The sequence below is a fragment of the Anser anser genome (genome assembly GCF_964211835.1).
Source record: "Anser anser genome assembly, chromosome: 3".
NCBI lineage: Eukaryota > Metazoa > Chordata > Aves > Anseriformes > Anatidae > Anser > Anser anser.
The window spans coordinates 47,962,257-47,988,776 of NC_139722.1; the positions used below are offsets into that span (position 1 = coordinate 47,962,257).

At 38.4% G+C, this 26,520-nt stretch overlaps 1 protein-coding gene across 2 annotated transcripts in view; it reads right to left on the reverse strand.

Annotated features, from left to right (window-relative positions):
- PREP (prolyl endopeptidase) overlaps nt 1-26,520 on the reverse strand; it is a 102,899-nt gene that overhangs the window by 7,873 nt on the left and 68,506 nt on the right. For both annotated transcript variants that reach the window (XM_083829576.1, XM_083829577.1), the window contains exons 11-13: nt 8,611-8,747; nt 2,626-2,720; nt 143-274 (exon numbers count right to left, since the gene is read on the reverse strand). In XM_083829576.1, coding sequence (XP_083685702.1) covers nt 143-274; nt 2,626-2,720; nt 8,611-8,747 — 364 coding nt within the window. The remainder of the gene's footprint in view (nt 1-142; nt 275-2,625; nt 2,721-8,610; nt 8,748-26,520) is intronic.

Consider the following 26,520-nt stretch of genomic DNA (forward strand, 5'->3'; position numbering starts at 1 on the left):
AGTGGAATTTAATGCTTGGTATATATTATTGCGCTGACATTCTGGCAATCCTTGAAGAAGAGGATCTGGTACATTTTAGTCTGGTTACTTTGATAAACCCCAGGAAAGCACCAAACCCAGGAAACATACAAGCAGCTCTTACCAACTAATAGGCCCCCATTTGAGCCTCCATTAATAGTCAACTTCTTTGGAGATGTGTAGCCTTCTTTGATGAGGTATTTGGCAGCACACTGAAAGTCATCAAAGCAATTTTGTTTGTTGGCCAAGATACCACCTAGCACACAAATAAAACAAATCAGTTGATTCCAATTCCATAAAATCTATTTAATAGCATCTATTCAGAAAAACGTGTGCAAAAATACCTGGGAACAGTTCCAGTTTCATGAACATTTTAATAATTGATACAGGTCAGAAAGACAGCAAAAATGAAAGATTCTTTCAACACAGAGTATAAAATGGTTCTGTCGATAACTCTAATGCTTTCAGAAACTCTGAATAATACATACCTATACCGTGGAATGAGTGCCAGGTAACATTCCAAACCAGAAAAATTAAAGCTAAAAGCTTTGTGTTGCAAAATATAAACAAAAAGACCACATACAATCCACTTGAGGTTTGATTTAATGGGACTTTAACAGCATTAAACACAGTGGCACTTTCTTAAGGGAATAAAACTTCAAATTCGCTCCTATATAAAATAAGGACTTCTAATTTCCTGGGCGTAGAATATGTGGCTGGCAATTTACCTTTTTTTTCTATTATGCTTTCAAATCAGATGATATATGGCTGTGGTCAAATAAGGACTTCACTCTAAAATAAGTGGAATGAGCTATCATCTGGAGGTGTCACTATCTCCACTGTCTATCCAATGATCCCACACACTCAGCTTACCCTGGATGCTTCATTTCTCTGTTGCAAAAAGTCAGGCAAGAAAACTCTAGCTTTTAGTCATATAGATCTCCTTGTAGGATTGGAGTCAGTAACTTATTTTTTTAAAACAAACATCATTCTCACATTAACAAGACTGTAGAAGAGAGACATGTTGGGACAATGAAAAAATTCTTCAAAAGTATGGCAACAAAGGAGAAATAAATCTTACTACTCTGCTTAAAGTTCTGATCTGGTGTCAGGTCAGAAACCTGTCTATACAGTTAAACAGTCTTCTGTAATTGCTTTTAGAGTTAACAAAGAACAGATGCATATCTAATTTCGCAACTGCAATAAAAGACTTGGGTCAAAACTAAGCAGGAAATAGGTGGACTAAAAAAAGCATTATCATATTAAGATAAATTTTATTAAAACCTATTACAAATCAATTGGCAAATTAAAATTAATGAAGGATACTTCACCTTTAGCAATAATATCCTGCATCTGCAAGCTTATATAGCTTCTATTTATAAAACCATTACATCTTTAACTCAATTGTGAGGAAATGACCCAGACAAAAAGTTACCACAGATGAAATGAAAATAGACAGATGTAATGATCTGGGAATACCATTTTGTTTGATGCAAAGTTATTATGGATTACTCCCAATGCAAACTGTTGCATCATAAATATCACTGCTTTGGTCCATTTGCCTAACTGACAACATCTCCAGCAACTAATCCATCAAATTCTTGGGATATTAATAAGGCATCATCACTGAATAATGACTGTGTACGTTATGCAGCTGAGTGCGACTTTCTTCAGCTTTTTCCTCTAGTGAAGGGATGCAGAAAATTGTCAACAATCAGACAAGCTGACAAAGGCAATCAAAGGATTTAAACAAGGACCGTACTGCAAAAATATGGAGTAATACATCAAAGGTACTAAGAAAAAGGGAAAGAGATTGACGTAGTTCTGTAGCGAGTGACCTGGCTTCCCTGCAGCATTGAAGGCAGCTTAAAGAATGCCTGTCCACAAGAAGCTGGACCTCCTAAGAGTACAGAGTGTGTGATATGCCACTGCACTTGTGGAGCTGACTGAAGTTTGTATGAAAATCTCATTCTCTAAATAAAAAATGAAACCTGGCCTATTCATAAATTGTGCAAAACCAATCTGTCGACGCCTGTTTTCTAACATGCGAAGCTGGAATAGATGCATTTTGAACTCCACAGTTCACACCTTCTGTAAGGTTCTGCAAATGGCTAACTCCTTTCTATCATACCAAGAAAGACTAAGCAGTCAGTTGGTGTTGCCTTAGGGATCTAGAACTGTGGGGTCACGTGCAACTACACATAACATAAAAGGTATGTGAAAGTGAGGCGGATCTCTTGCAACACAGACATTTTTGGAAGATAGTTCAGATAAATAGCTAGATTTCCAGATGCTGTGAGTCTAGGAAGGTCATCTTATTTAAAAAAAAATGTAAGAATTTTCTTGGAATATATTGTTTTTTTACAAAACTATTTTAAAGCAGGTTTCAAAAATTCACTGGAAATATCAGATAACACTGGACAAGCTACGTCATATGAATAAGAAAAAAAATGTACACATATATATATTTGAATAATAAAAAAAACCACTTTTCTATGGAATAATTACAAGCCAAAAGGTGATATGAGTATGGAAGAGGGAAAGAAAGAACGTTGTCATCTTCACGGCTAAGCCTGCAGTTTTGTTCCTCTGCTTGGACTGATTTACCTTTGTGCCAGGTCTCTCCATATTCACCACCGCCCCTGATGTTTGCCACTGCTAGAACACCTCCTAGGTGTCGCACAAAAATAAGTCTGGACACACTGAAAAAGCAAACAAAGGATTATTTTCAGATTTCCAACCGCTTACATTCCTAACACTTTTATAAAAATACTTTTAGGAAAAGATCTCTCCCAAGATCAATGATGAAATCATGAGCAAAGTCCTGCCCTGACAGCAAACCTCAGTAGCCAGGCTTTCTTCAATGGTTTTCTGTGGAAATGAAACACTCTCAAAAGAACTCCTCTCAAAAGGAACCTGCACTGCTCCCTTAGTTCTGCACTTTGGAGGAGAGCGGCCAGTGATTCTGCCTAGAAGACAACCCTCCAAGACACGTCACCATTTTTTGATCATCTTTGAAGCCTTCAGTGTGGGGACAAAAGCTGTACAGTACCACTGGATCCCCATGGCTTTCTAACTGCTCCTCTGTGGAGGGCCCTTCGCTTTTTCAGGGTTTAGCCCAAATGAAGAAAGCAAAGAATTAAGACTTATGATCAGCACGTGACCTTTGCTTATGGGCTGGTATTTTCAGCTTCTGCTTAACACTTTTTCTTTGACCTTTATAAAATCGTGTTTGCAAAGAAAAGTTCTGCAGGGTCTGCAGTCAAGTTCTGGTCAATCCCCTTCCCTCATTATTTTCTACTTGCATTGTTAAATGCATAACAAATAGTAAAAACTGAAATTACAAGTTCTGCCTTCCCTGATATATTTCAAACCTGTCTGAAAGCTAATCTAACATGAATTTTTAGAAAAACGTTAAATTGCAAAAGTACCGAAGTTATTACTATATTTTTAAAAGGGATTGAAGTAACTCAGATTATATTTAACAATTAAGAAGAAAAATAGATCTCTGATCTGTTGAGGCAGTAGCTTAACATAGCAAAAGCTCCAGATGGCAAACCATGCATATGCCAAAGGGAACAGTAATATTTTCAAACTTAATCTCAACAATTTTTTTTTCCTAGTAGGTTAAAATTTCTTATCTTCTTGAAATCTTTGCTCTTGCAAGAAACCATTGCCTGCAAAAATTAATCCTATTCAACGACAAGAGCAAGGGTTGGGCCTTCTTATTTTTAAGTCCCCCTACTGCTTATCAGAAATGTCCTGAAAGACAGTAGTCTTACAGTGTCTCACACATGGATGTAGTATCAAAATAAGTACGTTTCATACCTCCCAAAGCAATTACCTATGTACTGGCATTGGTCTTGACAGTATATACCACTGATTAAGAAAACAAAGAGAAAAGCAAAAGGATGACTGGTAAGAGATTTTTGTACTTCCATAACCCAAAGGAAAAATTTTCAGCCTGGGCTGGTTATCTGTGGCCATCAGATGGCTCAGGAGGCATGAATTCTCTCTGCTTCTGTAAAGATCAATTCTTAAGTCCATCACTGTGAATCATATTTTTCTTTAGATCACTAGGACATGCTGATCAGATGTAAGATTTATATTCTTTAAGCAATTGTGCACAGGTCAGAGACCATTATTCTGTCAAACTCCAGGATGCCTGATTTCTACAAGTTGATACATTGCTAATGTGGACACAGAGTAACCTGATAGTAGCCTAATCCATTAGATTATGGCTTCTTAATTTTTGCTATGTTAAAGTCACAAAACCTCCCAGAATATTCTGCACTACTTTTCCTTGTCTCTATCCCAAACAAAATCAATAGAAATTTTGGCCCAACTTACTTGATCTTCTAATAATCAAAGGTAAAAGAACAGGAATTGAAGGTAAGGTATGAATTTGTCACGCAAATATATTGCCTGAGAATATTTAAGAAACAAAACATGCCAGAACAGAGTCCATCTTTCCCATTTGCTGAAAGAGACCGTGCCTATCTGAGGAATCAGCATATTTAACCAACAAAGAATCTGAGCAACGCAAAACCAAATTCTTGAGTGCATCCTGTCCACAGAGACTCCTCTAGCAGAGATGCTAACTTGAAGGTAATTTGCAGAGGGGCCTCAGTGACTTGTGATCTCATAAGATACTTAATTTCAGAAGAGTTCCTAATGCAGTCAGTCACTGTTATTATAGGAAGGTAGTCCCCATTTCCCCGAGCAAATGCTCTGTGTATCACACAGATCCTCAGTGGGATGAATTCCAGGGTCTGGGAACAATCATTATATTGCCAAAGTAAGGCTTAGTACACCTGTGTTCAATCTCAGCAATACTACTGTGATTTAGGCACTTCTGATAATATTACTGCCATACCCCACAACTTACATAACTACTAATGTCACTGCAAAAACCAATTAATACCCACTTGGGTATAGTTAGTGGTAAAGTGAGTCGGGAGTCTTAACTTGACCAACACTTTGAGGTAGATGTGCCTAAAGCTTATAACAAGCTTTCTCAAAGCAGTCTTTAAATTCAAGGAATCAGGTTTTATTAGCATATAATCAGGACTCACTAACTTTTAAGTGAAAATCCGAAGCAATTGGCACAAAAATAAATTTTCAACCAAACCCTGCTATTGCCTCCTGCGTTATTCCAGGTAGGTTTTTGCTTCCAGATTCAATTTCAAGTCAACTTGCTGCTTGAGTCATAGCTAACTGCCCAGTAGCCCTGGATGTCCAGAAAATGCCTCATTACATGGCTCCCTGACCTTCTTAACAGTCTCTGTAGCCTTTTTCTCATCAGCCCTGTTTGTCTTCTCCTGGAAGCAGGGTAAAGAAAAAGTGAAGGAAAGATTGATAAGGTCAGCGGAGGGAGGAGAGGGTAGTACTTTCCCTGGAGAGCTCCCTCCTATCCCTGTTACTCTTTTTTAAGAAGTATAACAAAACAAAAAAAAAAAAAGAAAAAAGTACTTTTTGCAGTACAGAACAACATGAGGAGCTGTGCTTCAAGGAACAAGAACGCTTTCCCAGAACTAATGGTGTACTGTTGGGTATTACAGCTGATCGCTGCAGCTTTCTTCTTTGGAGGAATGCAGGCTGATGGTGGTAGGGAAAAATATCCTGTGTCACTTGACTTTGTTGCTTTCTTGGCTTTTGTGAAGCTGAAGGGAGTGGTAACAGAGGAGTAATCTTGCACTCTGCACTGGTCTATGCTGTGTTGCTTGACCTTTTTGTGGGCTTACGGACTTCCCCTGCACTCTTTTCTTATAGGCTTGCTCAAATCTGGCCCTGTAGCAGTGAAATAAAATTTCAGTCTGCTTCACAATCAGATGTATTTCTGGATACATTAGAAATTGCTTCTACTGCACCTACAGAGGTACATACAGAACAACGCAGCGAAACGCGTTGATTCCTGCAGTGTAATTAGCAGAACCTGTGGCATTATTGGTGGGTTTGCAACACCATTTCCACAGCTGCTCTGTGAAGCCACAGATGCTGATTCCATCACTTTTAACTTTCACTTGCCACGCAAGCTGTATAATTAATGATAGTGCTCTAGTGTGCACCATATTAGAAATGCTACCAAATACAGCTCTTCAGTCCAAAGGAACATAAAAGATGCATGCTTGTATTCAAAAATAAAACACTGCTGTAACTGACTTAATGACTTCAGCCTCGTAGTTATTTTTGGATCCTCTAACTTGTTGATTTGTTTCTCTTACTTTCAGGGGGAAAAAAAAGAAGTGTGTGTGTTAAAGAATAAGTGAAAAGCAATATCTGTTTCTGAATAGAGCAAAAATTAGTTTCTCAAGCTCAAGAGCTGGCTCCTGTTAATGGGCACGTTTTGTGAAAAGTTACAAGAGCCTTAAGTTCAAATAAAAATCAGGAATATTTACCCAGAAACACAGTGTTTTATTGTTGGTGGTGTCTGACAAGTAGGCTGACTCTGTGGCAGGCCTCAGCCTTGACCGTACTGTGGCTCTTTTCTAGCACTCGTGCCTGAGTTCATCTACAAAAAAAGACTGGTGTAGGGCTGTGGTGGGAACAGCACTTCAAGCTGGGAACTACTCCTGAATACTGCAGTATATAGTGACATGGACATAGTCACATGTTACTTGAATCCCCCAAGTAAATGGGGAGCTAGAAAGAAGTCTTACCTTTCCGGCATAGGTTCTCTATTACAATTTCTTTCCCTGATCTTGTCTGCTTACTTTTGGAACATGCTTCCTCATCAAGTATGCAATTCTGAGTTTACTAAAGATAAAGATGCATTCCAAGGCTTTGGCTTTTCTTATTTTTCTTTTAGAAAGAGGAAGGTTGAGAAGGGATGTGTTGCTGGTATGGGGAGAGAATGAGGAGGGAGGTGCAGCACATCTGTGTTTTCTTTACACTGTTAGTGGAATAATGGATGTTGATCTGGAGGTGACTGATAGTTCACTGTGTGTTTACTTTTAAGGGACTGTTGCAGGTTCATATTCATATTTAAACCAACTGTATAACAAGAGTACAGTTTCATGGGGCTCAGGAAGATCTAGGTCACTGCTCCCTCCTCTCCCTTCCTCCTCTCTTCTGTCAGCTACACCTTCCTGCTGCCTGCTTATGTTTGCTGGACTCCTGTGAGTCAACTCTTAACTTGCCAAAATGGCAGAAAACCACCCATTCTTTTTGTTAGCAGAGTTTTCTGCCATCCTTGTGAGGGAAACGAGCAAAGGTTCCAGCAAGCATCAGGGCTAATGGAAGGGAGACAGAACAACATACTGTGAGATACTTTTTCCTGCTTTTGCCAGCAACCAACTCATGTCTGCTCTGCAGTATGTGAAATTTTAACCCAAATCAATAAATACATTATGTTTACTTTAGAAAAGAAAACATGGTAGGTTTTATCACAGTTTTCAGCATCTACAATAAACTGTAATAAATCAATGCTCGAGTCTAATCTAAAAAGGAATTTAAAACCTATTCTGGTTATATAATTGTGTCTCACAAGAACTACAGGAAATTAAAAATGTAGTTTTACAAGGCATATAAAAAACTTTCAAACAATCACACACTGCAAGATGTGAGGTCCATTCTTAGACAAGGTATTTGCTATAGAGGACCAGAATTTGTAAATGCTATTTAGAAATACAGTCACAGTGACCTGGAAGAGCAAGCAGTACAAAGGATTTATTGAAATGTGCTGACTCTAAAGCAAGACTGGTAGCACACAAATTTAATAGGACAGTTTAATAACATTACTTTTGCGTTAGTGAGCTGCTCTTATACTGTCTGAAAAACTGCTCTCCATTCAGTCCTTTGCATTTCTTGTTGCCTCTTACCTAGGAGCACTTGTTATGTATTAAAAGCTCTAAGACAATCAGTGCCACTTTTGCTAAGTCTATTCAAATTACCTTGCTGAGGAAATAAGCATTTTCTTTAAAGAGATGATCTATTCAATAAAGCTTATGGCTTTTGAGGGCTACAAATCCTGTTTTGCAAACAGCATTTTTGGTTTACAATGCATTGCTTTGCATATGCAGAGCCTGCATCATACAAACCTCGAGACAGAATCATCTTTTCTCTTTCCTGATTATAAAGGAACACCGTATGATTTTGCTTCTGACAATTTCATCATAAGTATAATATGAAACCACAACTATTTTCATAATTTACATTACATATTTTCTTTAATATTTAGTCATAAGTAATTGTATAAATTGATAAAAAGGATAAAAAGGAAAATTCCTATGTTATTAGTTCAGCAGAAGGCTCAAAAACGTGTTTAATTCATTATGTCCACATGCTTTTCTGTTAGTGACAAAGGAGGAAGAAGTTAAGCTATAACTGAACGAGTAGGGTGCTTGCTGTAAACCTCTAAAAAGCATGGCACTTCTCTAGTCTGACACAAATTTCTTCTGTGATCCTTGAATTCAGAACTAGCAAAGCAGATAAACGCTGCCTGAACACTGATGTACAGTCCTTGTGGCCCCATCCTACTTTTCAAGGACCTGAAATCGTTAACTCTATCAGATCCATAATCCATCCAGCTCTCAGTCCTGACAGTTATTAACATCAGATACTTTGGAAGAAGGCATAAATTATCCCGCTTACCTGTAGCTTGGTGTAATTGATATGTTGAAGCCTCCGTATCCATACAAGAAGGCAGGATGAGAACCATCCAATTTAATTCCTTTCTTGTGAATAATAAACATTGGGATCTTAGTACCATCTTTGCTAGGGTAGAAAACCTAAGACAAGACAAGAAGAAATGTGAAATGCTGTTATTGTTGTAACTCTATGTAACTGCTGTAAACGAGAAGTAGAGGTTATCCCTTCCTTGCTGTAAAACTTCCTCAGCAATCTGCACCAATTGCTACAGCCTTTTCCCTCACGTTTTATACTCAACCTGGTCATGTTAAGTACTGGCCATCAGCAGCTTGGTTGTTTAACAGCTCTGGAAAACATCAAAGTGAGACAATGCAAAGGATATGGCTGTATCATTTTTATACATCCTATACCCTGACTGAGCTGGCAAGGAGAATGAACAGAATTAAAGCCAGATTTTTAATCTAAAATTTTAATTTCTATATTTATTTCATTTTAAACAATTCTAAATTTCTGACACTAGAGAATAGTGTACAGAGAAGAAACAACTCACGGTAGGGTAGTGACTTAGTGAGACCCAACTAAACGTTACACTGCTTTGGATAACAAAGAGCTATGTGACTCCCAGACAAATATGTATAAACTCCCTGAAGACTTGTTCTTGTACTGCTAAAATCACAGAGAATTATTTTATTGCAGTTGATGCAGTGGTCTTTGCTTGTAAAAATACAAATTTAATTACAAGCAGAAGGCGATCCAGCAAACATGGATCAAGCACCAGCCAGTCTTTCCAAGCTGTCTCAACAACCACTTCACCTCATCACGGTGGTAACACAACCAATGGCAGATACTTTTGCAGTATATTTGGTGTATTTTCCCAGCAGTTAGAACCAGGACTGCTAGCACTGCAGAACCCCCAAAACCATACAGTGAGACAACACAGCTATCTGCTGGTTTTCAGGAAACCAACTCCCCAAATACCAAGCATCCACACATAGCATATGCTTTCACATACGCCTTTCTACTACTGTCACAGCACTGTAGTAAGATAAAAGCTCAATTCCATGTACAGAAATATCCACTGCAATTGCTTAGCATAATTCCCATGTCTGGTTGTTTTGATGCATGTATCCGCGTGCATGTTCTAATTTAGGATCCAGCACATCTCATTTTGACAGTCAACAAAATGTGGGTGTGAATGGAGCTTACTGCTCATCCTCAAGTTCTGGTTGACTACTTCTCATTGCTTTCATTTTGGTATCAGTATTTGCAGCTTCTAGTCTAACCAGAACATAGAAGAAGTAACAGAGGATTACATTCGTACTTCATTGCATATTTACAACCTCTGTGCTTTTAAAGGAAACAGACCTATCATATTTTATAAAGCATACATGATCAACGGGATCTATTTTTATAACTAATGAAACCCAACACTAATATGATCCTGTGCAACACATTTATTCTGAGCACTGCCTGTAATGTGAAACATGGAAATCCACATAGCATGGCCAAAAAAAAAGCACATTTGATTTTAATTTGATCATGGCTAAGGAAACGTGAGAAATTTCAAATGAAACTATTTCTATGTCTGAAGGCTTCACCAAATCACGTAGGATTATTCTAGGTAAAATTCAGTATTTTAGTTCTCATTAGATGGAAACATTCAGAACAAAACACTGAAGGCATTTTCACACAGATTTCCAGCTACTGCCACAAACATATCTTACCTAAAGTGGTTATCAGAACTCACTACAAGAGAACATATTTAAGTATTTAGCTAGACGCCACAAACAAACTGAACACTACAACCAAATAAAACAGCTGATGGACAAGAGAACTGTTGAGGCAGAGATGAGGCATTCCGGAGAGACTCCTCTCTGAAATGCTATCCATCAGCTCCAGTTCTTGCTGGCAATTTACACAAAGCGAGCACCTGGCCCTCCTGTGTTTCCAGTAACACTCAATGTTGTTGGCCAGTCATTGCCTGATGATTAAAGGACACCACTAATTTTCTTGTTTCTCTCTGACCAGGAGACTTTTTTTTTTCTTTAAACAACTCTGAAAACTGACTTCAGTAGGGCTTTCATCATCATCAGTTAAGGTTAAATAACACACCATTAAATGAAAACTCAACAAAAAAGATGCACGTCAAGGTGACATTTGCAATTTAAGAGTTTTCATTCCTGTCTTCGCTAAAATAATGATTACCTCTCCCGCCAAGATGAACAAATGGGAGGGGGAGAAAATCAATTCAGTGAGACACCGAGATATACGAAGCTATTTAAGCTTCTCCAAATAGACTATTTTCAACAACTGATTCAATCTCACCTTTAAATTAGGTGTTATCTCTGAAGCAAGTCCAATGGTTTATTCATGTAGCCAATAAAGGGACGTGCTTCTATCTCAAAGATTAAGGTAAACTGGAAAGGGCAAGCCCTAAAGAATTTCCCATGATGACATTTCATGCCTAATTTTAGAAGATGACAGCTTTTACAAGAGTAAATGCTCATAAAAGGGTACTAGTGTTTTCTGCTTTATCACAGTTAGGAGTGATCCACTTGTGCTAGCCACATTATATTACTCATTGCTCACATATTTTCAAATAAAGACTCTCATTTCACTACAGCTATTAGCACAGATGGAAAGCAAAGCAATGTCCCTATCTGTCACACGGCAGAGGGGTCTCAGTGCTAGAAAGAATCACTCTCAATTCAGCCACTGGAACCAGAAGCATTAATTTAGAGCCCTTATTCTTATTAGTACGATCCAGAGAGAAAGCAACGCTGCTTGCACAGCTACATTACTACAGAGTAGTTGAGGATTAAACTACAAACAAAAATACTTGTCATTCTTCTTTCGTACATAAATACATATATATATATATTTAAATAAACAAGCTTTAGCATTTGAAAACAACGTATGCACAATTTCCATCTAACAAAGACACTGGAAGTTTAACTCTGCAGAGTAAGGTCTACAAGTAAATGCAGTTAACAGCTGTGTGATACGATTTGTAACTTTACTTACTCGTTAAGTAGGATAAAAAATGTTCTGTACCTTTACTTCTATGAAGGTCTTTGCCCTCCTAACTATTGCTTGTTTTAAAAATTCAGAATTTGTTATGTGATCTTTACTTAGGAAATAGGAAAACCACCACCTAGCATCATAGTCACAGACCTAAATTCAGAAAGATGCTAAGTTTGTCCATTTCTGCCTCTGCATTGACAAGCGTCCTCTCCTTCACACAGTAGTTTAGCTTTTGAAAAGTTAACAGGGTTTGAAAGAGAGAGGTTGAAAACAAAGGTTTTCCTTTTATTTTTCTATTAAGATAATACAGCTAGATATCGAGACTTACATACTGAATTAAAAATAATTTTGGCAGCCATCCACTAGGTGCTTCTCCTGTGAGTAAATATGAAATCAATATCTTTTTATACAAAAGGAAGTGATATGATCATCACAACAAACAAAATGAATCTGTGCAAATACTCACACTGCATCACATGGCTAAAAGTACTTTAAGCTGCTGAAATTAAATACAAACTTCCACTTTTAAAAATAGTCAGCAATTTGCAAATATTTGGTTTCACTTTTTCTCACTTTTAAAAATCTTTTGTCCATTTACAAAATAGAGAGATGGAAGGATGAATGTAATCACAGTTGTTCAAGGAAAAAAGGGCATGTACATCTGAAACCGCTTTACTTTTATAAAACTGAAAATCATCCTAAGCAAAAAACCTGCCCCCTACAGTTGTACAGATTTTAAATTAACCTTAGAAAGGTAAGATTCAACACAGGTTTTGAAATATTGCTGTGAAACGCAAAATAATTAAAAAAATCTTATCTAAATAGGTCTAATGTGTATATTTTTAAGCTGCAAACAATATCTGAATGTCTAGAAACATTTTAATTTTTCTGGCTCATTAATAGTGAAGAGAATTAAAATCCAATTAAGAAGTGATTAGTTCGGCTTTTCGGAAAGAATTATTCCTTGCATATACATGAATTTTACATATGAAAAGAAACTTTGACTTCTGGGATTTGCAAACACCCTTTAAATCACAGTAGGCTAATCATTCTTAGAAAGACACTAGTGATTCTAAAAACGTCTCTCTCAATCTCTCTTTCAAGATTAGTTGCCACATACCACAGATATAATTCTTTCCATGTCTGCGTGTGCTTGATCCAAACCAGGTAAGATTTGTCACAGCACTGACATTCATTGTGCTAAAATGCCAAAGAATTTTACAAAAACTAAGGCGGCATACAAATCACGAGTGAACAGTCATCATTAAAATCGTGTGTTCAGTAACTTAAATATGGGAATAACAAGACAATGCCTTCAAAACGACTTTTGTTCCCATGTCTTCTACTACAGTTCTACTGAGATAATTTCTTTTCTTTTGAAACAAATACAGCATGTAGCAGTCTTGTGAAATTTAGCTGTTTTGTGCTGCTAGACAGGAATGTCTGCCCTTTCAGAGGGCTGCTGTGACTCCACTTGTGGCCACCACGAAGATGCACGCAGTGCTAGGGAAGCACAGCACTACACACATGGCGGCATCCGGGTGTTTGAACCTGTATTCAGGTATGCAGCACCCAAGGCTGACCGATGCTGTGTAGCAACACCTCCCACTGACAAACCCTAGCAGCTGCTACTCAGCACTTCAGGGAGGCAAGTCACAAAGACCCTGCCTTCACATCACCAAGTCTGAAAACATCAGCACCAGCAGGCAGGGCGAAAATCCTCTCCTCGCTTGAGATGTCGGGGCAGAAATCTCAGATTCCCACAGAACCAGTCTGCACCCCAGTCTGGACCCACGCTTGAAGTCCAGTGGCCCAATGGGCAGTTCTGGCAGCCAGCCAGTGGCAATCTGTACGAGAAGCTATTGCTAGCCACCATTTTGTGTTGTCACATACACAGGATGAGCTAGAAGCCAGGAGAATTAACAGGGAGCTATTACCACTACACAGCAAATCCACAGCATTTGAGGCTTCCCTTCTTCAGAGGGGAATCCTCATCAATCTTCTTTAAGTCCCTTAAATTAGCTTTGAAGCAATTCTGTGCGGGTTGCAAAACTTGCTTAATACAGAACTGGACAAAGGCCAAAGTAACTCAGTACAGCCAGAATTAATGCAGGTACAACCCAGGAAGAAGAGCACTCGCTAAAGACATTTGCAAAAGCACTATGAAAATAATCAAGAAACCTTTTAGGAGAAATTGTTTCACTGCCCACCTGCTGGGACAAAAAGCAGCCTCATGCTGACAGAGGCGAAGTGCCAGGAGATGGTCTTTTCGAAGAAATGCCTTCTTGCTAAGTTCAGCTGCCTAGCTGCAAATGACTGCAGGGAGGTAGCTCACAGGGTGGCGGTGGGAAAGGCAAGAGAAAAATGCAGTCAAAAGTTCAGAAATCCTGCAGGGCAGGCATGGCAGAAAATGTTTTTAAATCACATTTTTCTTGATTAGTTAAGAGGCAGCATTCCTATTACATAAACCCTTAGTGGTGAATTGGATCCAAGGAATCCCCTCTACTCCACTTCTGCAACCTGACCAACTTGTTGGCTTCTCTTTCAACGTTAATCTTTGCTCCTTTCAAAGTGATCGCAGAGCTCCGTACAACAGAACAATTAGCATCTGCAACTGGAATATAGCTATTCCTTTTCTTTCTCAATTTGCTGTAAAAAAACCTGAGTGTACAGTGGAGAGACATATCAGGTCGATATACTTTACCTTCTGAGTTAAATGTATACTGCAGTCATGTTAAACAGAAAAACATCTCAAAGGCCTACAAAAGTTAGGGTTTCTTTCCTGCATTATCTCTGTACTTAGGTATTCAAGAAATGTATTACTGTGTGAAGTAGTACAGCATGAAGTAAGTAAAAGGATGTCTCAATGGAAGTAACGCTAAAATGTGTAAGTAACAAGCTGCTGGCTAGTGCAACTTCTTTCATTAAATCAAGATTTACTTCACTGAGAAATCTGCTCTGACAGGAGACAATTCACTGTAACACCGTGTATGCATTTGAAAGCAAACATCATTTGTCTGTACCATGCTGGAAATTCAGGTTGTAATGATAAATACTTTTATTCTTCAAGTGTAGAGGCAACTTACCCTGGGGTAAGCAAGGGAGAGAACTTACGTTATGTAGGCTATTCCACAATAACTATTCTGATTTATGGTTTTATACCGTGATAGAAACACACATCTAATTGGATGTGCTGAGAAAGAGGTACATTCACTCAAATAGTAACCAGCTAATTCAGCTTTTCCTGATTCTATTTTGTTCAGAACTTGCTTGGTTCTCTCAATACAGCTCTGCTGTTGATCTCTTGCAGGCTTCAAAAAGATAACCCAAGCCTTGTTGTTTCTTCTTCCTAATGCAAGGGCATCTAGAGTATTCAAAGTATTCAAATTTAGCCCATAAACTTGTTTCCAGAAGTTCTCGCACAGAACAAATTCAGTCTTGACACTGGTGATGTCAAGTACCCAGCTTGTGTCGAAGCCCCCCAGAGGACCCTCACTTAAACTGCCAAGAAGCTTGATTTATGACTTCCAACAGCTGGACAGTTTCAGTGATCTGCTCTTTCTTCCTTAGAAAATAATATCCTGTTTAGAGATGTCACTGGCTACCCAAAAACACAGGCACTCTAAATCACTACACACCTACAGAAGCTCTGCATGTGGTTAGTGCAGTACTGAAAAAATAGGTCATACTCTTCATTTCTACTCTTTGGTTCGAAAACAAACAGGGATTACCTACACTGGACAATGCATGTTACAGAATCCTCAAGAACTTACAGAAAAACAGGTCACTTAAAAGTACAGTGAAACATTTCTACATGACATTTCTCAAAGTATAACTAAAAATTTAGTATCTGAGATTTAAGCTTGAATTTAAAGTTCCCCATTCGCACGCCTACATGCTTAAATCAAACAAAAGGGCAGCAGAATGAAAAAACACCAACACTCGAAAACGGTCAAATTAAAGTCCTAGAAAATACCTAGGGAGCCTGTTTAGAAGAAAATAATTCTAAGGGTCAGATCCTGTTGATTTTAACAGTTGTGTCTTGGTGCCTGCCTCTTCACTTGTGGAGATAGGACACTTCAGGCTCATCTATTGTTTTCAGATTTACAATACTCGTTCTATGATGAAGAAAAAAATCACCCAGTGAGTAGCAGGAAGCAGAAAAGAATGATGGGAATGAGTTTGTGATATTGCTGTAACAACCGGGAAAAAATACACTAAATGAGTATAACACAACCCTGCAAAAATTTCACTTTATGATGCAACTTCCAGACACCAACAAATGGAAGGAGAAAGTGTTACGGATATTCCTATTCGTAAAAGATTATCTGATTTCAGGTATTGTACCATTATATATTTTGAATCTTTTCTGTAGGTTATCTATTTTCAGGCACTACCAGTGATCACTGTGCATTAGTACTTTCAAAAGTAATTGATAAACTGTCTGAAAAGCAAGCAGATATCATTCATCTGCACAGTTTGAAAACTAGTTGTTATGAAAAACGATGATGCTTCTAGGAGGCTTCCCTTATCCCATAAATTCTGGAACATGTCTCAAGGACAGAGCAGAAATAATTAATCTACGGAAAGATGATACTCTATTGGTACCTCCGGGCAGTGTTGATAAAATCAAATCAACTGCTAAATGAAGATGCAAACTAGATTACCCTTAATAAAATCGTGCACTGATGAATTCGCACCAGATCATAAGCAGACAAATACCCAAAGAAAAAAAACTCATATAACTAGTGACTGAACTGTTTCTGGGTGGAAAGCAAAGTGCTAGCTTCCTTCCTTTTCTTTGGGAAAAGCATTCTTTCAGAATATGCCAAGATATTGTCATCTAAAGATTTTTAATGTTTCTGATCTTACACTGAGGACGGGTAAGAGAGGAGTCTCCTGAACAATCCCACGCAATAAGAGTGCTCCACATACAGAAGCTGACAACTGCCTCAGATACTTATCAAAGCACTTTAATTTTGTCCCATCTTTTCACTAGCAAAATGACAATTTAACGAAAAAGAAAACCAACCACCAGACCTCTCCAGACTGAAGAAAAAAACACACAGTATTGACAAAGAAGCTTTTTTAGCTCTGCCTTACCTACAAGCACAAATTTCTGTGCTTCGTAAAAAAATGAAGACTATATTGTTGAGAGTCTAGCAACACCAACATAATATTAAGAGGCTTGATTGTGCCATTTTGATCTCTGCCAAAAAAAACAGACAGAAGATAAACTCTGAAGAGGTTCTCCAAATACCTCTCACTTCTATTTATTAAGAATTGTTTTTTCAGCACAAACTGAACTACTCATAACTATTGTGTGGCCATCTTACTTAAATTGCATCCTTTACTAAGGTAATCACATTCACAGTAGAAGCAAGAGTCATCACTTCAGTTTACAAATATGTTAGTATTTGCTTCCCTTTTTCCTTTCAATTGCCAAGTCTGCTTTAAGCAGTAGTCACAAAGCTTTATTTACTTTCTAGAGGACTCCCAGGTTATGAACAACTTAGTTACACTATTTGAAGCACGTCTATTTAAGATCTCTCCAACATTTGAAATTGTTATTTACTATTAATATTCACCACTCAACTCTATCCATCCATCTTCTACCATGGTGATGAATGTTAATTAACAACAACAACCACCTTAATCCACCACGCAGCTTTGGGCCTACGTGAAGAGCACAAGTAGAACTCTATCAGGCTGCTGTAATACATATATAAAGTTTATGGGCACTTTTCATTACTTTTAGATATCGCTAATTATAATTTTTGACACCTCAATGTAGTTAATATGTAGTTAGCATATTAATCTTCCAGACAATTTATTGCTCTGCCTTGCTTTCAAGCTGTGATTGGTAAGGGCCCTGCTATGGCGTACGTTTGTATAGCTCTTCAGGATGCTGCTAAACATGGTCCATGACTAAACCTCTAAAGTGCTACAATAAAACAAGTTGATAAAGAAGCAATAATGTCCTGGTTTGTTCTCTGTAGGCTGCTCTACTATGTTAAATGTCTTTTCATCAGTTGTATCATGTCAAGCTTAATATATGATTGCATAAACTAGCTACTAACTTTTGTGTATTTAGAGGCCTGCAGCCCTGAAACACAAACCTCCTAGCTCTGCCAGAGCCATTTCTGTTCTGAAAACACCCCAGTTCCTTGGTAGCCTGCAGGGACATCATTCAGAAAGAGATTCATGCACTGTGAGGTATCTGAACGGAATACGGAACTGCAGGGAAGCTTCACTGATAACAGAAAGCACCAAGACTGCACCAAAGAGGGGACAAGGGAGTGCTTTTTGGATAGAGAAATAAACGTAAGACAAAACTACATGAAAAAGTAAAATACAATCCAATAAGGCCAGAAATTCAACACATTATACTCAGACAGGTGCAATCACCTATAGGGTGGGGAACAACTGACTGAAAAAATAATTCAGAGAAGCGTCTTGGAAATATTCAAACATGCCAAACTGAACCTGAGCAAACAATGATTTTTGAGACAAGAGAGAAAACCCTCTACTGGCACAAATAGGCAGAAGTCTCACATGCAATATGACATATGAAGCAATCCTTTCTGCTGTATTTAACATTTACAAAGCCTCAGCTACAGTATGGTGGTTCAATTTAAAACATGGCACATCATGTGCTGGCCATTTAAAGAGATTCTAGGGAAAAGGAAGAAGAGCGTTAAGAGTGATAGGAGGCGCAGAGGACAATCCACTAGAAAAACTGAACAGACTGCACTTTTCTCCAGTTTAAAGAAAAAAAAGAAGGGACACACGGTAACGGTCTCTAAATATACAGAAGTTTGCTGTAACTATGAAGAAAATTGCCTGTCTTCCCTGTCTGAGAGGGATGCACAGCAATGCATTGCAAGTGTAGTAAAAGAATTTAGGTGAGACCTACTGGTGGACACCTCACTCCCCTGTAACAGAAGCTTTTTTTTTTTAAACAATAAATACAGTGAGACGCTGGGACAGATTGTCTAGGGAAGCTGAAGGATTTTATCCACAAAGTAGATAAAAGCCAGTCTGTAGTGGTGCAGGCAGAAATGACCTGCAACAGATCCCAGCACACTAGCCTTGGAAGCCACAATGGCTAGCTCCAGTACATGGGTATATGACCATGTTGCTACCACGTGCCACGACACATTCAGGCACTGCAGTTTCTTCTCTTTCCCAGTTTTAATGTCCATCAGTTATTACAGCAGCTCTGCCACAGGTTTTTCTCTTCACAGCTGCAATATCACCTGCCAGGCAGCAACAGCTGGCTCTTGCAGGAAAAGCCAGTATCTTAACTCTTGGACCTCGATGGATTCAATGATTTTTTGAGGTAATTTTTACTAACATTTTATATGATTTCAAGAAGCGAGCCTTCAGAACTAGAACAGAAGTGGAGAAAACAAGGGGATTGAAAGAGAATAAGTGTCTACCTTCTGCCTTTCACAAAGCCATGATATAATAATATCTTCAGGAAGAGCTGGTGAGAATAGAAGTTCAAAAATCCACCAACAGCATTGAAAATTTGTATTAGTTACATTCCAGAGAGTCTTTTAAATAACTAAATGAAAATTGTAATGTTATAAAACATCCCTATACTTATTTTGCAGTTGCATAGACACCTATAAAAATGGAGTGCTCAATATTTTATTCACAAGTATCATGGGTTCCCCAACAAGTAAACAACTACAGTTACCATTGTTCAGCAAATCTGCTCCAGTTTCAAAATCATCCTGTGGCAGAAACAGAGAAATACCTGTCCATACAACTTATTAAATATGAGTCCTCTTCTTTGGAAACCCAATGACTATTCAACAGACCTACATGACACTACTAGCACAACACTTAAAAAAAAAAAAAAAAGTATTTAACTTGCCAGCAGCCCTCTAAAGAGTCTGGCTGCCTCAGTGGCCTAGTAATGGAACTCAGTGTATTTCCCTGCTAGATCAATGGCTTGAATGCTTGCCCACATTAGTGAGGACTGACAACTGCAATCATTTAATGACCTTCTGCCAGCTAAGTGAATAAAACCAGTAATTGTAGTCCCAGAGAGATCTGTCTTCAGTGTAGCACTATCATCACCATTTAACACCCTACTGGGTAGGAGCAGTAAGGCAAAGTACTGGGTGGGCAGGATGGATTAAAAAAAAAAAAAGAGATCCCGTACTTGTAGAGGAGCACTGTTGTTATGAACAATGCTGGCATGTCAGCAATGTCCAACATTTAGCCCCAAGAAAGGGATAGAGAGAGAAAACTGGCAGTTACCACTACTTTCTTTCAGAGAAGGACTATACATGCAATCCCTAGTGTGGTAAAATTTTCCATTTTTATGACTACTTGCATCCAAACAAGAACAACAAACAAGGTTTGGGTGCAGTTTTTTTGTGGAAGTATCCCATGTGTTCGACCCTCCACCACGTATGGAACATGACTCTTCAATCTGTACTATATACAACACACAAATACTATAGCGATCAAAAGACTGTTTTTTGTCATGATATAATTCGGTTGGAAATATTGGGAGATGTTTTTTGTTGTTGTTTTTAATTGGTGTTAAAGTTCTCTGAACTGTTGTTTAAGACTAAAAATTTAAGTTTTCTAACCAGATCTGAAAGGCCAGCTCAGGATCAGCAAAAAGAGTAGCAGTGAACCACTGCCATTAGAATAGCACACTGTACCCAAACATATCCCTAGTGCAACACCTCATCAGTATGTAACCACGGACAAGTCTCATTCTGAACGCTTCTGCTCCTGTAAAATGAAGTTAATAATACTCACTACCTTTGAGAAATAACACTGATAGGCTTATACAAAGGGGAGAATAAAAGCTGAGAGAATATACCCACTGAGAATCATTAAAGAGAATTCTTTCTTATCTTGTAAGGAAGTTAATTAAAATAGTAATGTGTTCATGGTTAATTACTGGAGGTGAGATCAATCACATCAGTGAATATGAAAGCTGGAAAAAAAGCGAAGGGAAAAATCTTCAGTGATTTGTTTACAAAGACGACAAGAAATAAGCATTTTCCCTGCAGCAGCATTCTCATTTTAATTTCCCTATATTGGCAAAGAACCTACCTACGTGAGGGCTTAAACAGACATGTTCTTTTAAGGTGCTCAAGTAAACAATGTTTTTAATCTTTTTTTTCTTGATGGTGAAATGCATTTAGCCATTTACTGGAGAAATCTAAACTGTTATTATTTACCAGCAATGATGCAGTAATTTAAGACACGGGAGGCTGTAAAACAATCCTTTAAGTTCCCTTACATTTGTTTAAAGCTCCTGTATTTAAAAAGTGATTATGTACACTAGATTCAATGATTATAGCTCTGTTTTAATCCATGTTATTCCACCTTGTGTTTTAAGAAATTCTGAGAAAGAAACGGAGCACAGCATGCAGCTCAGGATCAAGCAAGCCAGCTAACATCTCTACTCATTAGAAAAGCTGAAAACAAACCACTGCAAGTTCAACCAAAAGTTCTACTGAATAAAGCATAAGAAGAATGTTTTAAAACGAATTTTAGTTAAGCTACTGAGTAATCACTTCTCTTGCATATTTAAAACAAATTAACACTTTTATAATGCTTTGAATATGGAGGTTCTACAGACTAACATTTTAAAGAAGGTCTTCAATTCCCTGCACATTTAGCAGAAAAAGAAACCATCTCATATTAAAAAGTTTGGAAATAGTGAATCACAAAGCCTATAAGATGATCCAAATGAAGGAGAATGGTATTTTAGTATTATTCCCCCCCCCACCATGGTCTGGTATAGTGCTAACTCTTCCTAAGAACAGTTCTGTACTCCTCCATCCCAAACCACATTTCTATTGTTCTGCATTCTGCTGAACAAAAGCTCCCAACATCCTAAACTGTGCAGCAATCCTCTGTGGTATGTAAGAAGGGGATAGAGCGATCTTGGACATTTAGACTTTAAATCGGGATTTGAACTGGGTTTACAAAGAAAGCAATGCAGTCTCCTATGACTTCATCCTCTTACTTGGAATAGGGATCCCTGGTTCCTACTCCTCCACCTCCAGACACTTAGGGAATATCATGCTTCACCAGAATTACTGGTGTGAATTATCTGAAGTGCATTGGATGGGGCTGCTTAAATATACTGGGTGTAGAGTGAACTGCTACTCCTCTACTCAGGCAGGAGGACTTCAAAGTTCAAGAGCACGCAAGGTCATTATGGGAAATCCTTCACTTGATGCTCTTCTAGACAAAATATCCTTCATACTGATAATTTTCACCTTAAATGGAGTGCACTACAGCTGCAACTATGAATCATTTTTAATATACAATCTCTTGGCTGTAAAGAAATACAGAGCCTAAAAGCTAGAAGACTGTTCTCAGGTAGTGTTTCTTCACTGACCTGGAATTAGAAAAGGTAATGGCAGATTAAAGTGTTGTTTGTAACAATCACATGCCAAGGGTGTAAGAAGCTAAATTCACACAGGCATACTGCCAATACTGCCACAGTTGTCACTGTGATTTTGTTGATGCCCTCCAGAGTAAGGCTGTTGCCTTGGTGCCAAAACCATAGCTATTACCAAAACACTGGCAGAGCTCAGAGCTGAAGACTTCAGCCTTCTTCCTGGGAATCCTGATAGCAAGTGGAGCTTTTAAAAGCTCCTTTTCTCCCGGGAAGATGGCAGGTGTCTGCTACACTGCGGCAAGCATTAAAACTGATATGCTTCTTCACATTCCGTCCTCCACCACAGTATTACTTCATTTTCTTCCCCACTGCAACATGAAACCACAAGGAAATAAAATCCAAACAAGCAACAATAAGCAACTTGTTTCCCCCAAGTATTAACTCTATTTCCCCACCCCATCCCATGAGATCAGAGCAGGAGGCAAATTCCAAATATTGTTAAAAACAAAAACGTCCAGCTCCTCAAAAATCAATCAGTTCTCGGGAGGGGATGGAAAAGGATGCCAAAACAACTTTTTTCCCTAAAGCAAAGGGAAGAATTGTCTCTGCATTAGATTCAGTGTAAAAAGTACATGCCCTTCTCTGCTAGGGGAATGTTTTTTTCTTAACACAGGCAACAGAGCTACCGAATTTCTTTCCAAACTCCAGTGATCTCTTCATACCTATTAGACAAGAGACAGAAACAATATTAAAAGCGTCTCTTTATCAACACTGAAAAAGCAGTAATAATGTCAGCACTTGTATCGCTAAGCAGGTTGAGCTTACTACAGCTTTCATAGGACACTGCTTTCTTCTCCTGCCATCTCTTCTCTTACTCTTTATTTCAATGAGTGCATTTAATGCTCACGGAATGACACTAACAGCGAGGGCAAGATCCAGGAATAGCGTGGGCAGGTGCCGTGCACAAGTTTCTCCCACAGCTCTGCCAATCAACCTCAAGCCTGACTCATCTTCCCGGTGTTTTATTTTCCTGAAACAGAGATTAACAACTGTGCCAAACTGTACGGTGTCAAGTTCCACCAGGAATTAGGATGACTGGAGGTTAATTTTCCCTACCAGTGACTCATAACTTGAGATCAGCGCTTCAAGGGGTTGAAGATGGGGGTGAAAGGAGGAACAACAGAACAAACTTTTTATGAAAATCACCTGTAGAAATAATTTTTGCAGAAGAGGAAATGATTCATCCCAGCCACAAGAAAACAAATATCCTTTTTAAGACTTGTCCCAACCACCAACTGCTTTCAAACCAAACTAAGTACTACAAATTTCACGGTTCTTCTGCAAGACCTAATCCAAAGTGCATCTGTCAATAGCATCAACTATTTTTGGTTCATCCCAAACTATTTTAAGGATAGTACTGGAAGGTATTCAAAGAATGGCAAAAGGAGCCAAACAACATTTCAATTGTTGTAGTTTCAACACTGACAATCACACATATCAGCCTAAAAGTAGGTGAGTTCTGAGCCAGGACAGAGCGCTGCTTATCCATGCCTAGGTGTCACAGCGAGGTGTTAATACGGAGAGGCACATAAGTGCTTTGTTTGTAAAAATAAAATAAAGGCCTTTCATTTAAAGCAAGAGTTATTTATGCAGTGAACAGCTAATGCCAACTGCCATTTCTAAGTTCCTGCAGAAGTGTTTCTCCTCTCCCGTAAAACCCACCCATGGATTTCAGCTACTTCCTGAAAAAGTCTGTCACGGTGACGGATGAAAGCATTCAGGGATGCAAAGACAAATTTTGCGAAGCATCTGGTAGAAAAAAGTTATTAACACTACTTAATATGTCATTTAACAAACACAGTCAGGATACAGTTTTGATGCGTGATAAGCATTTCACACAGCCTGATCCTTAACGAAGGTCACACACAAGTCTTTCAAGGTAAGTTACACTAAGTGCGTGCAGTGTGTCCCACAGAGCCAACAACCTGTGGGCACGCTCATACCCTGGTGTAAATGTCAGGTACGGTGAAACAGCTCTCCCTTCGGTGCAAGATGAGTTGGCTAATTTGTTCTTACTTTGGGCTGCCAAAGAGTAATAACATAACCTCAGGTACTATGAAGCAGCTGCTCTGCCATAAATTTACATACTGTAGTAAACTTTACTGCTGGTCCGTACTTTCAAAGACTGCAAGGAGTCCATGAAATGCACTGTAGCATTTTCCAACTGCCATAATTCAGATTTCATACACACAGAATCACAGAATGGTTTGGGTTGGAAGCGACCTTAAAGCCCATCCAGCTCCACCCCCCTGCCATGGGCAGGGACACCTCCCACCAGCCCAGGTTGCCCAAAGCCCCATCCAGCCTGGCCTTGAGCACCTCCAGGGATGGGGCATCCACAGCTTCTCTGGGCAGCCTGTGCCAGTGCCATGCCATCCTCTGAGAAAGGAATGTATTCCAAATACCTAATTTAAATCTCTCCTTTTTTTAGTTTAAAGCCATTCTCCCTTGTCCTGTCTCCATCTGCCTGTGTAAAAAGTCACCCTCCACTTTACAATGACACCTCCACCACTATGACACCTTACAACTTCAGTTCAAGTCTTCTTAACTCAGTCATGTTCAAAGACTGCTAAAGAACAACAACTCATTAAAATTTCATATATGCTACACAAACGAAACTAGGGAGATTGCTAAGCTTAATGGATATTTCTTCAGGTATATGAGAATAAAGGAAGAACCTTTGCAGGGGACCTGCCTTTCATTAAGGGCATAGATCTGAACAGAGCCAACATTTTCCTTTACTACTTTAATAATTCAGATGGAAATTAATATTCTGAAATACATACCACAGTGTTGTTTATTCTTCTGTAATTAACAATCTTTGTCTATCCTCATAATTTTTCTTTTATTCTTAATTTTGAATTTCTTTCACAATTCCCTGAACTGTTGCCTGAGTTTTCAAATGGCTATGCAAGGCTGAGTGTTATTTATGAATTCCTTTGATGAGCTACCACCTCTCTTTCCTTCCTCCAACACCAATTTAGCAGAAAGACCACCAAGCCACCTAGGACCCCACAAATGGGATGAGGACTGGAGTCTGGCCGAAGCATGCAAAACTATCAGGCTGGGTTACTATGATGTAGTACCAGGTAGTTCCAGCCTTGGCCTTGACAAACAGCCTCCTCCATGGCTCATCTGAAAGTTCCCCATGGATTCAAATGATACGGGAAACTAATTTCCAAGACATTGCCACCTTGAAATTATTTGTTGATAAAAGGTAAAACAGAAAAGGTGGTGATCCAAGAGTGCTCTTTATGAACACAGATCCCAGCGTAACTGCACAGGTCACATTTACTTAGAGGTGGCACTGAGAAGGAATAAGGAGAAAACCAGAAACAGTAATATTGACTTTACCTCTTCACAACTTAGCAGTGAACCTCTGCCAGTGATTCCCAGAGTGAAGGTTTCCAAGGGCATAGCACAGAATGCTTCCTCCTTGAAATAAGGTGTATTACTACTCCGCTTTACCCTAATTTAACATGTAATCGATTTAAATGTAAAATGAGATTTTATTTTTCCAGACATTTATTATATTAAATGCGATTTGCTAGAAAAAATGCATTATTTCTAGTTTATTGCAACCCCTTCTAAATCCTTTTTTTTTTTTTTAATTATAAGGGTATTTGTGTTCCATTATTATCCTTGAGTTTGACGGCAGTATTATAATTGTACCAAGTTCTTCCCTAAAGAGAATGCTCTTTTCTTTCTCTTTTTCAGCTCACTATGCCCTCAAGTTATTCTGTGGAAGTCTCTATCATGAATTTGAGTGAAACACACTCTGTGAGTACATTTTCAGCAAACTGTCATCTGCAAAACTCTTATTTCTGTCTGCAGATGCATGGACAAACAGATGGGGTTGTTTACAACAGCCTTAGGCACACACACTACTGTTATTCTGCTTTTACAGAATCTGTCCTGTATATGTAGCAGGGGCAAAATTAGAAATAAGAAATTAAGAAAAATACCAAATCTCCTTTCAAAGATTTCAAGCCATGGTGTCACACTGTTGCTTAACTATACTATCTCTACACATCTGTAAGATACATACTTTGTAAGATATATACTCAATACATCTATAAGATATATATATATATATTAACTATACTATCTATACTAGGTAATTTCACCTTTTTCCACACTAGGTATATTTAAATTCCGCTTTCAGGCATTGGTTCTTATACCTTTGTCCATAGAAACAAAAATCCTCTATTCCATTCTGACTCAGTTGCAAAATCTTACATATAAAGAAACTAAACCACCCTCCAAGTGTTCTTCTATAAGTTGCAGGAATTAAATGTGCTGCACCTCATAATGTAATGACTATATTCTAATTCTTTAACAAATTTATATGAGCGCTCTCTAGAAGCTCCATATCTTTCTTAAGATCTAGGGTAGAGTATCTTATTGGGGGCTTACCAAAGCTGTGCTTAGTGGCAAGA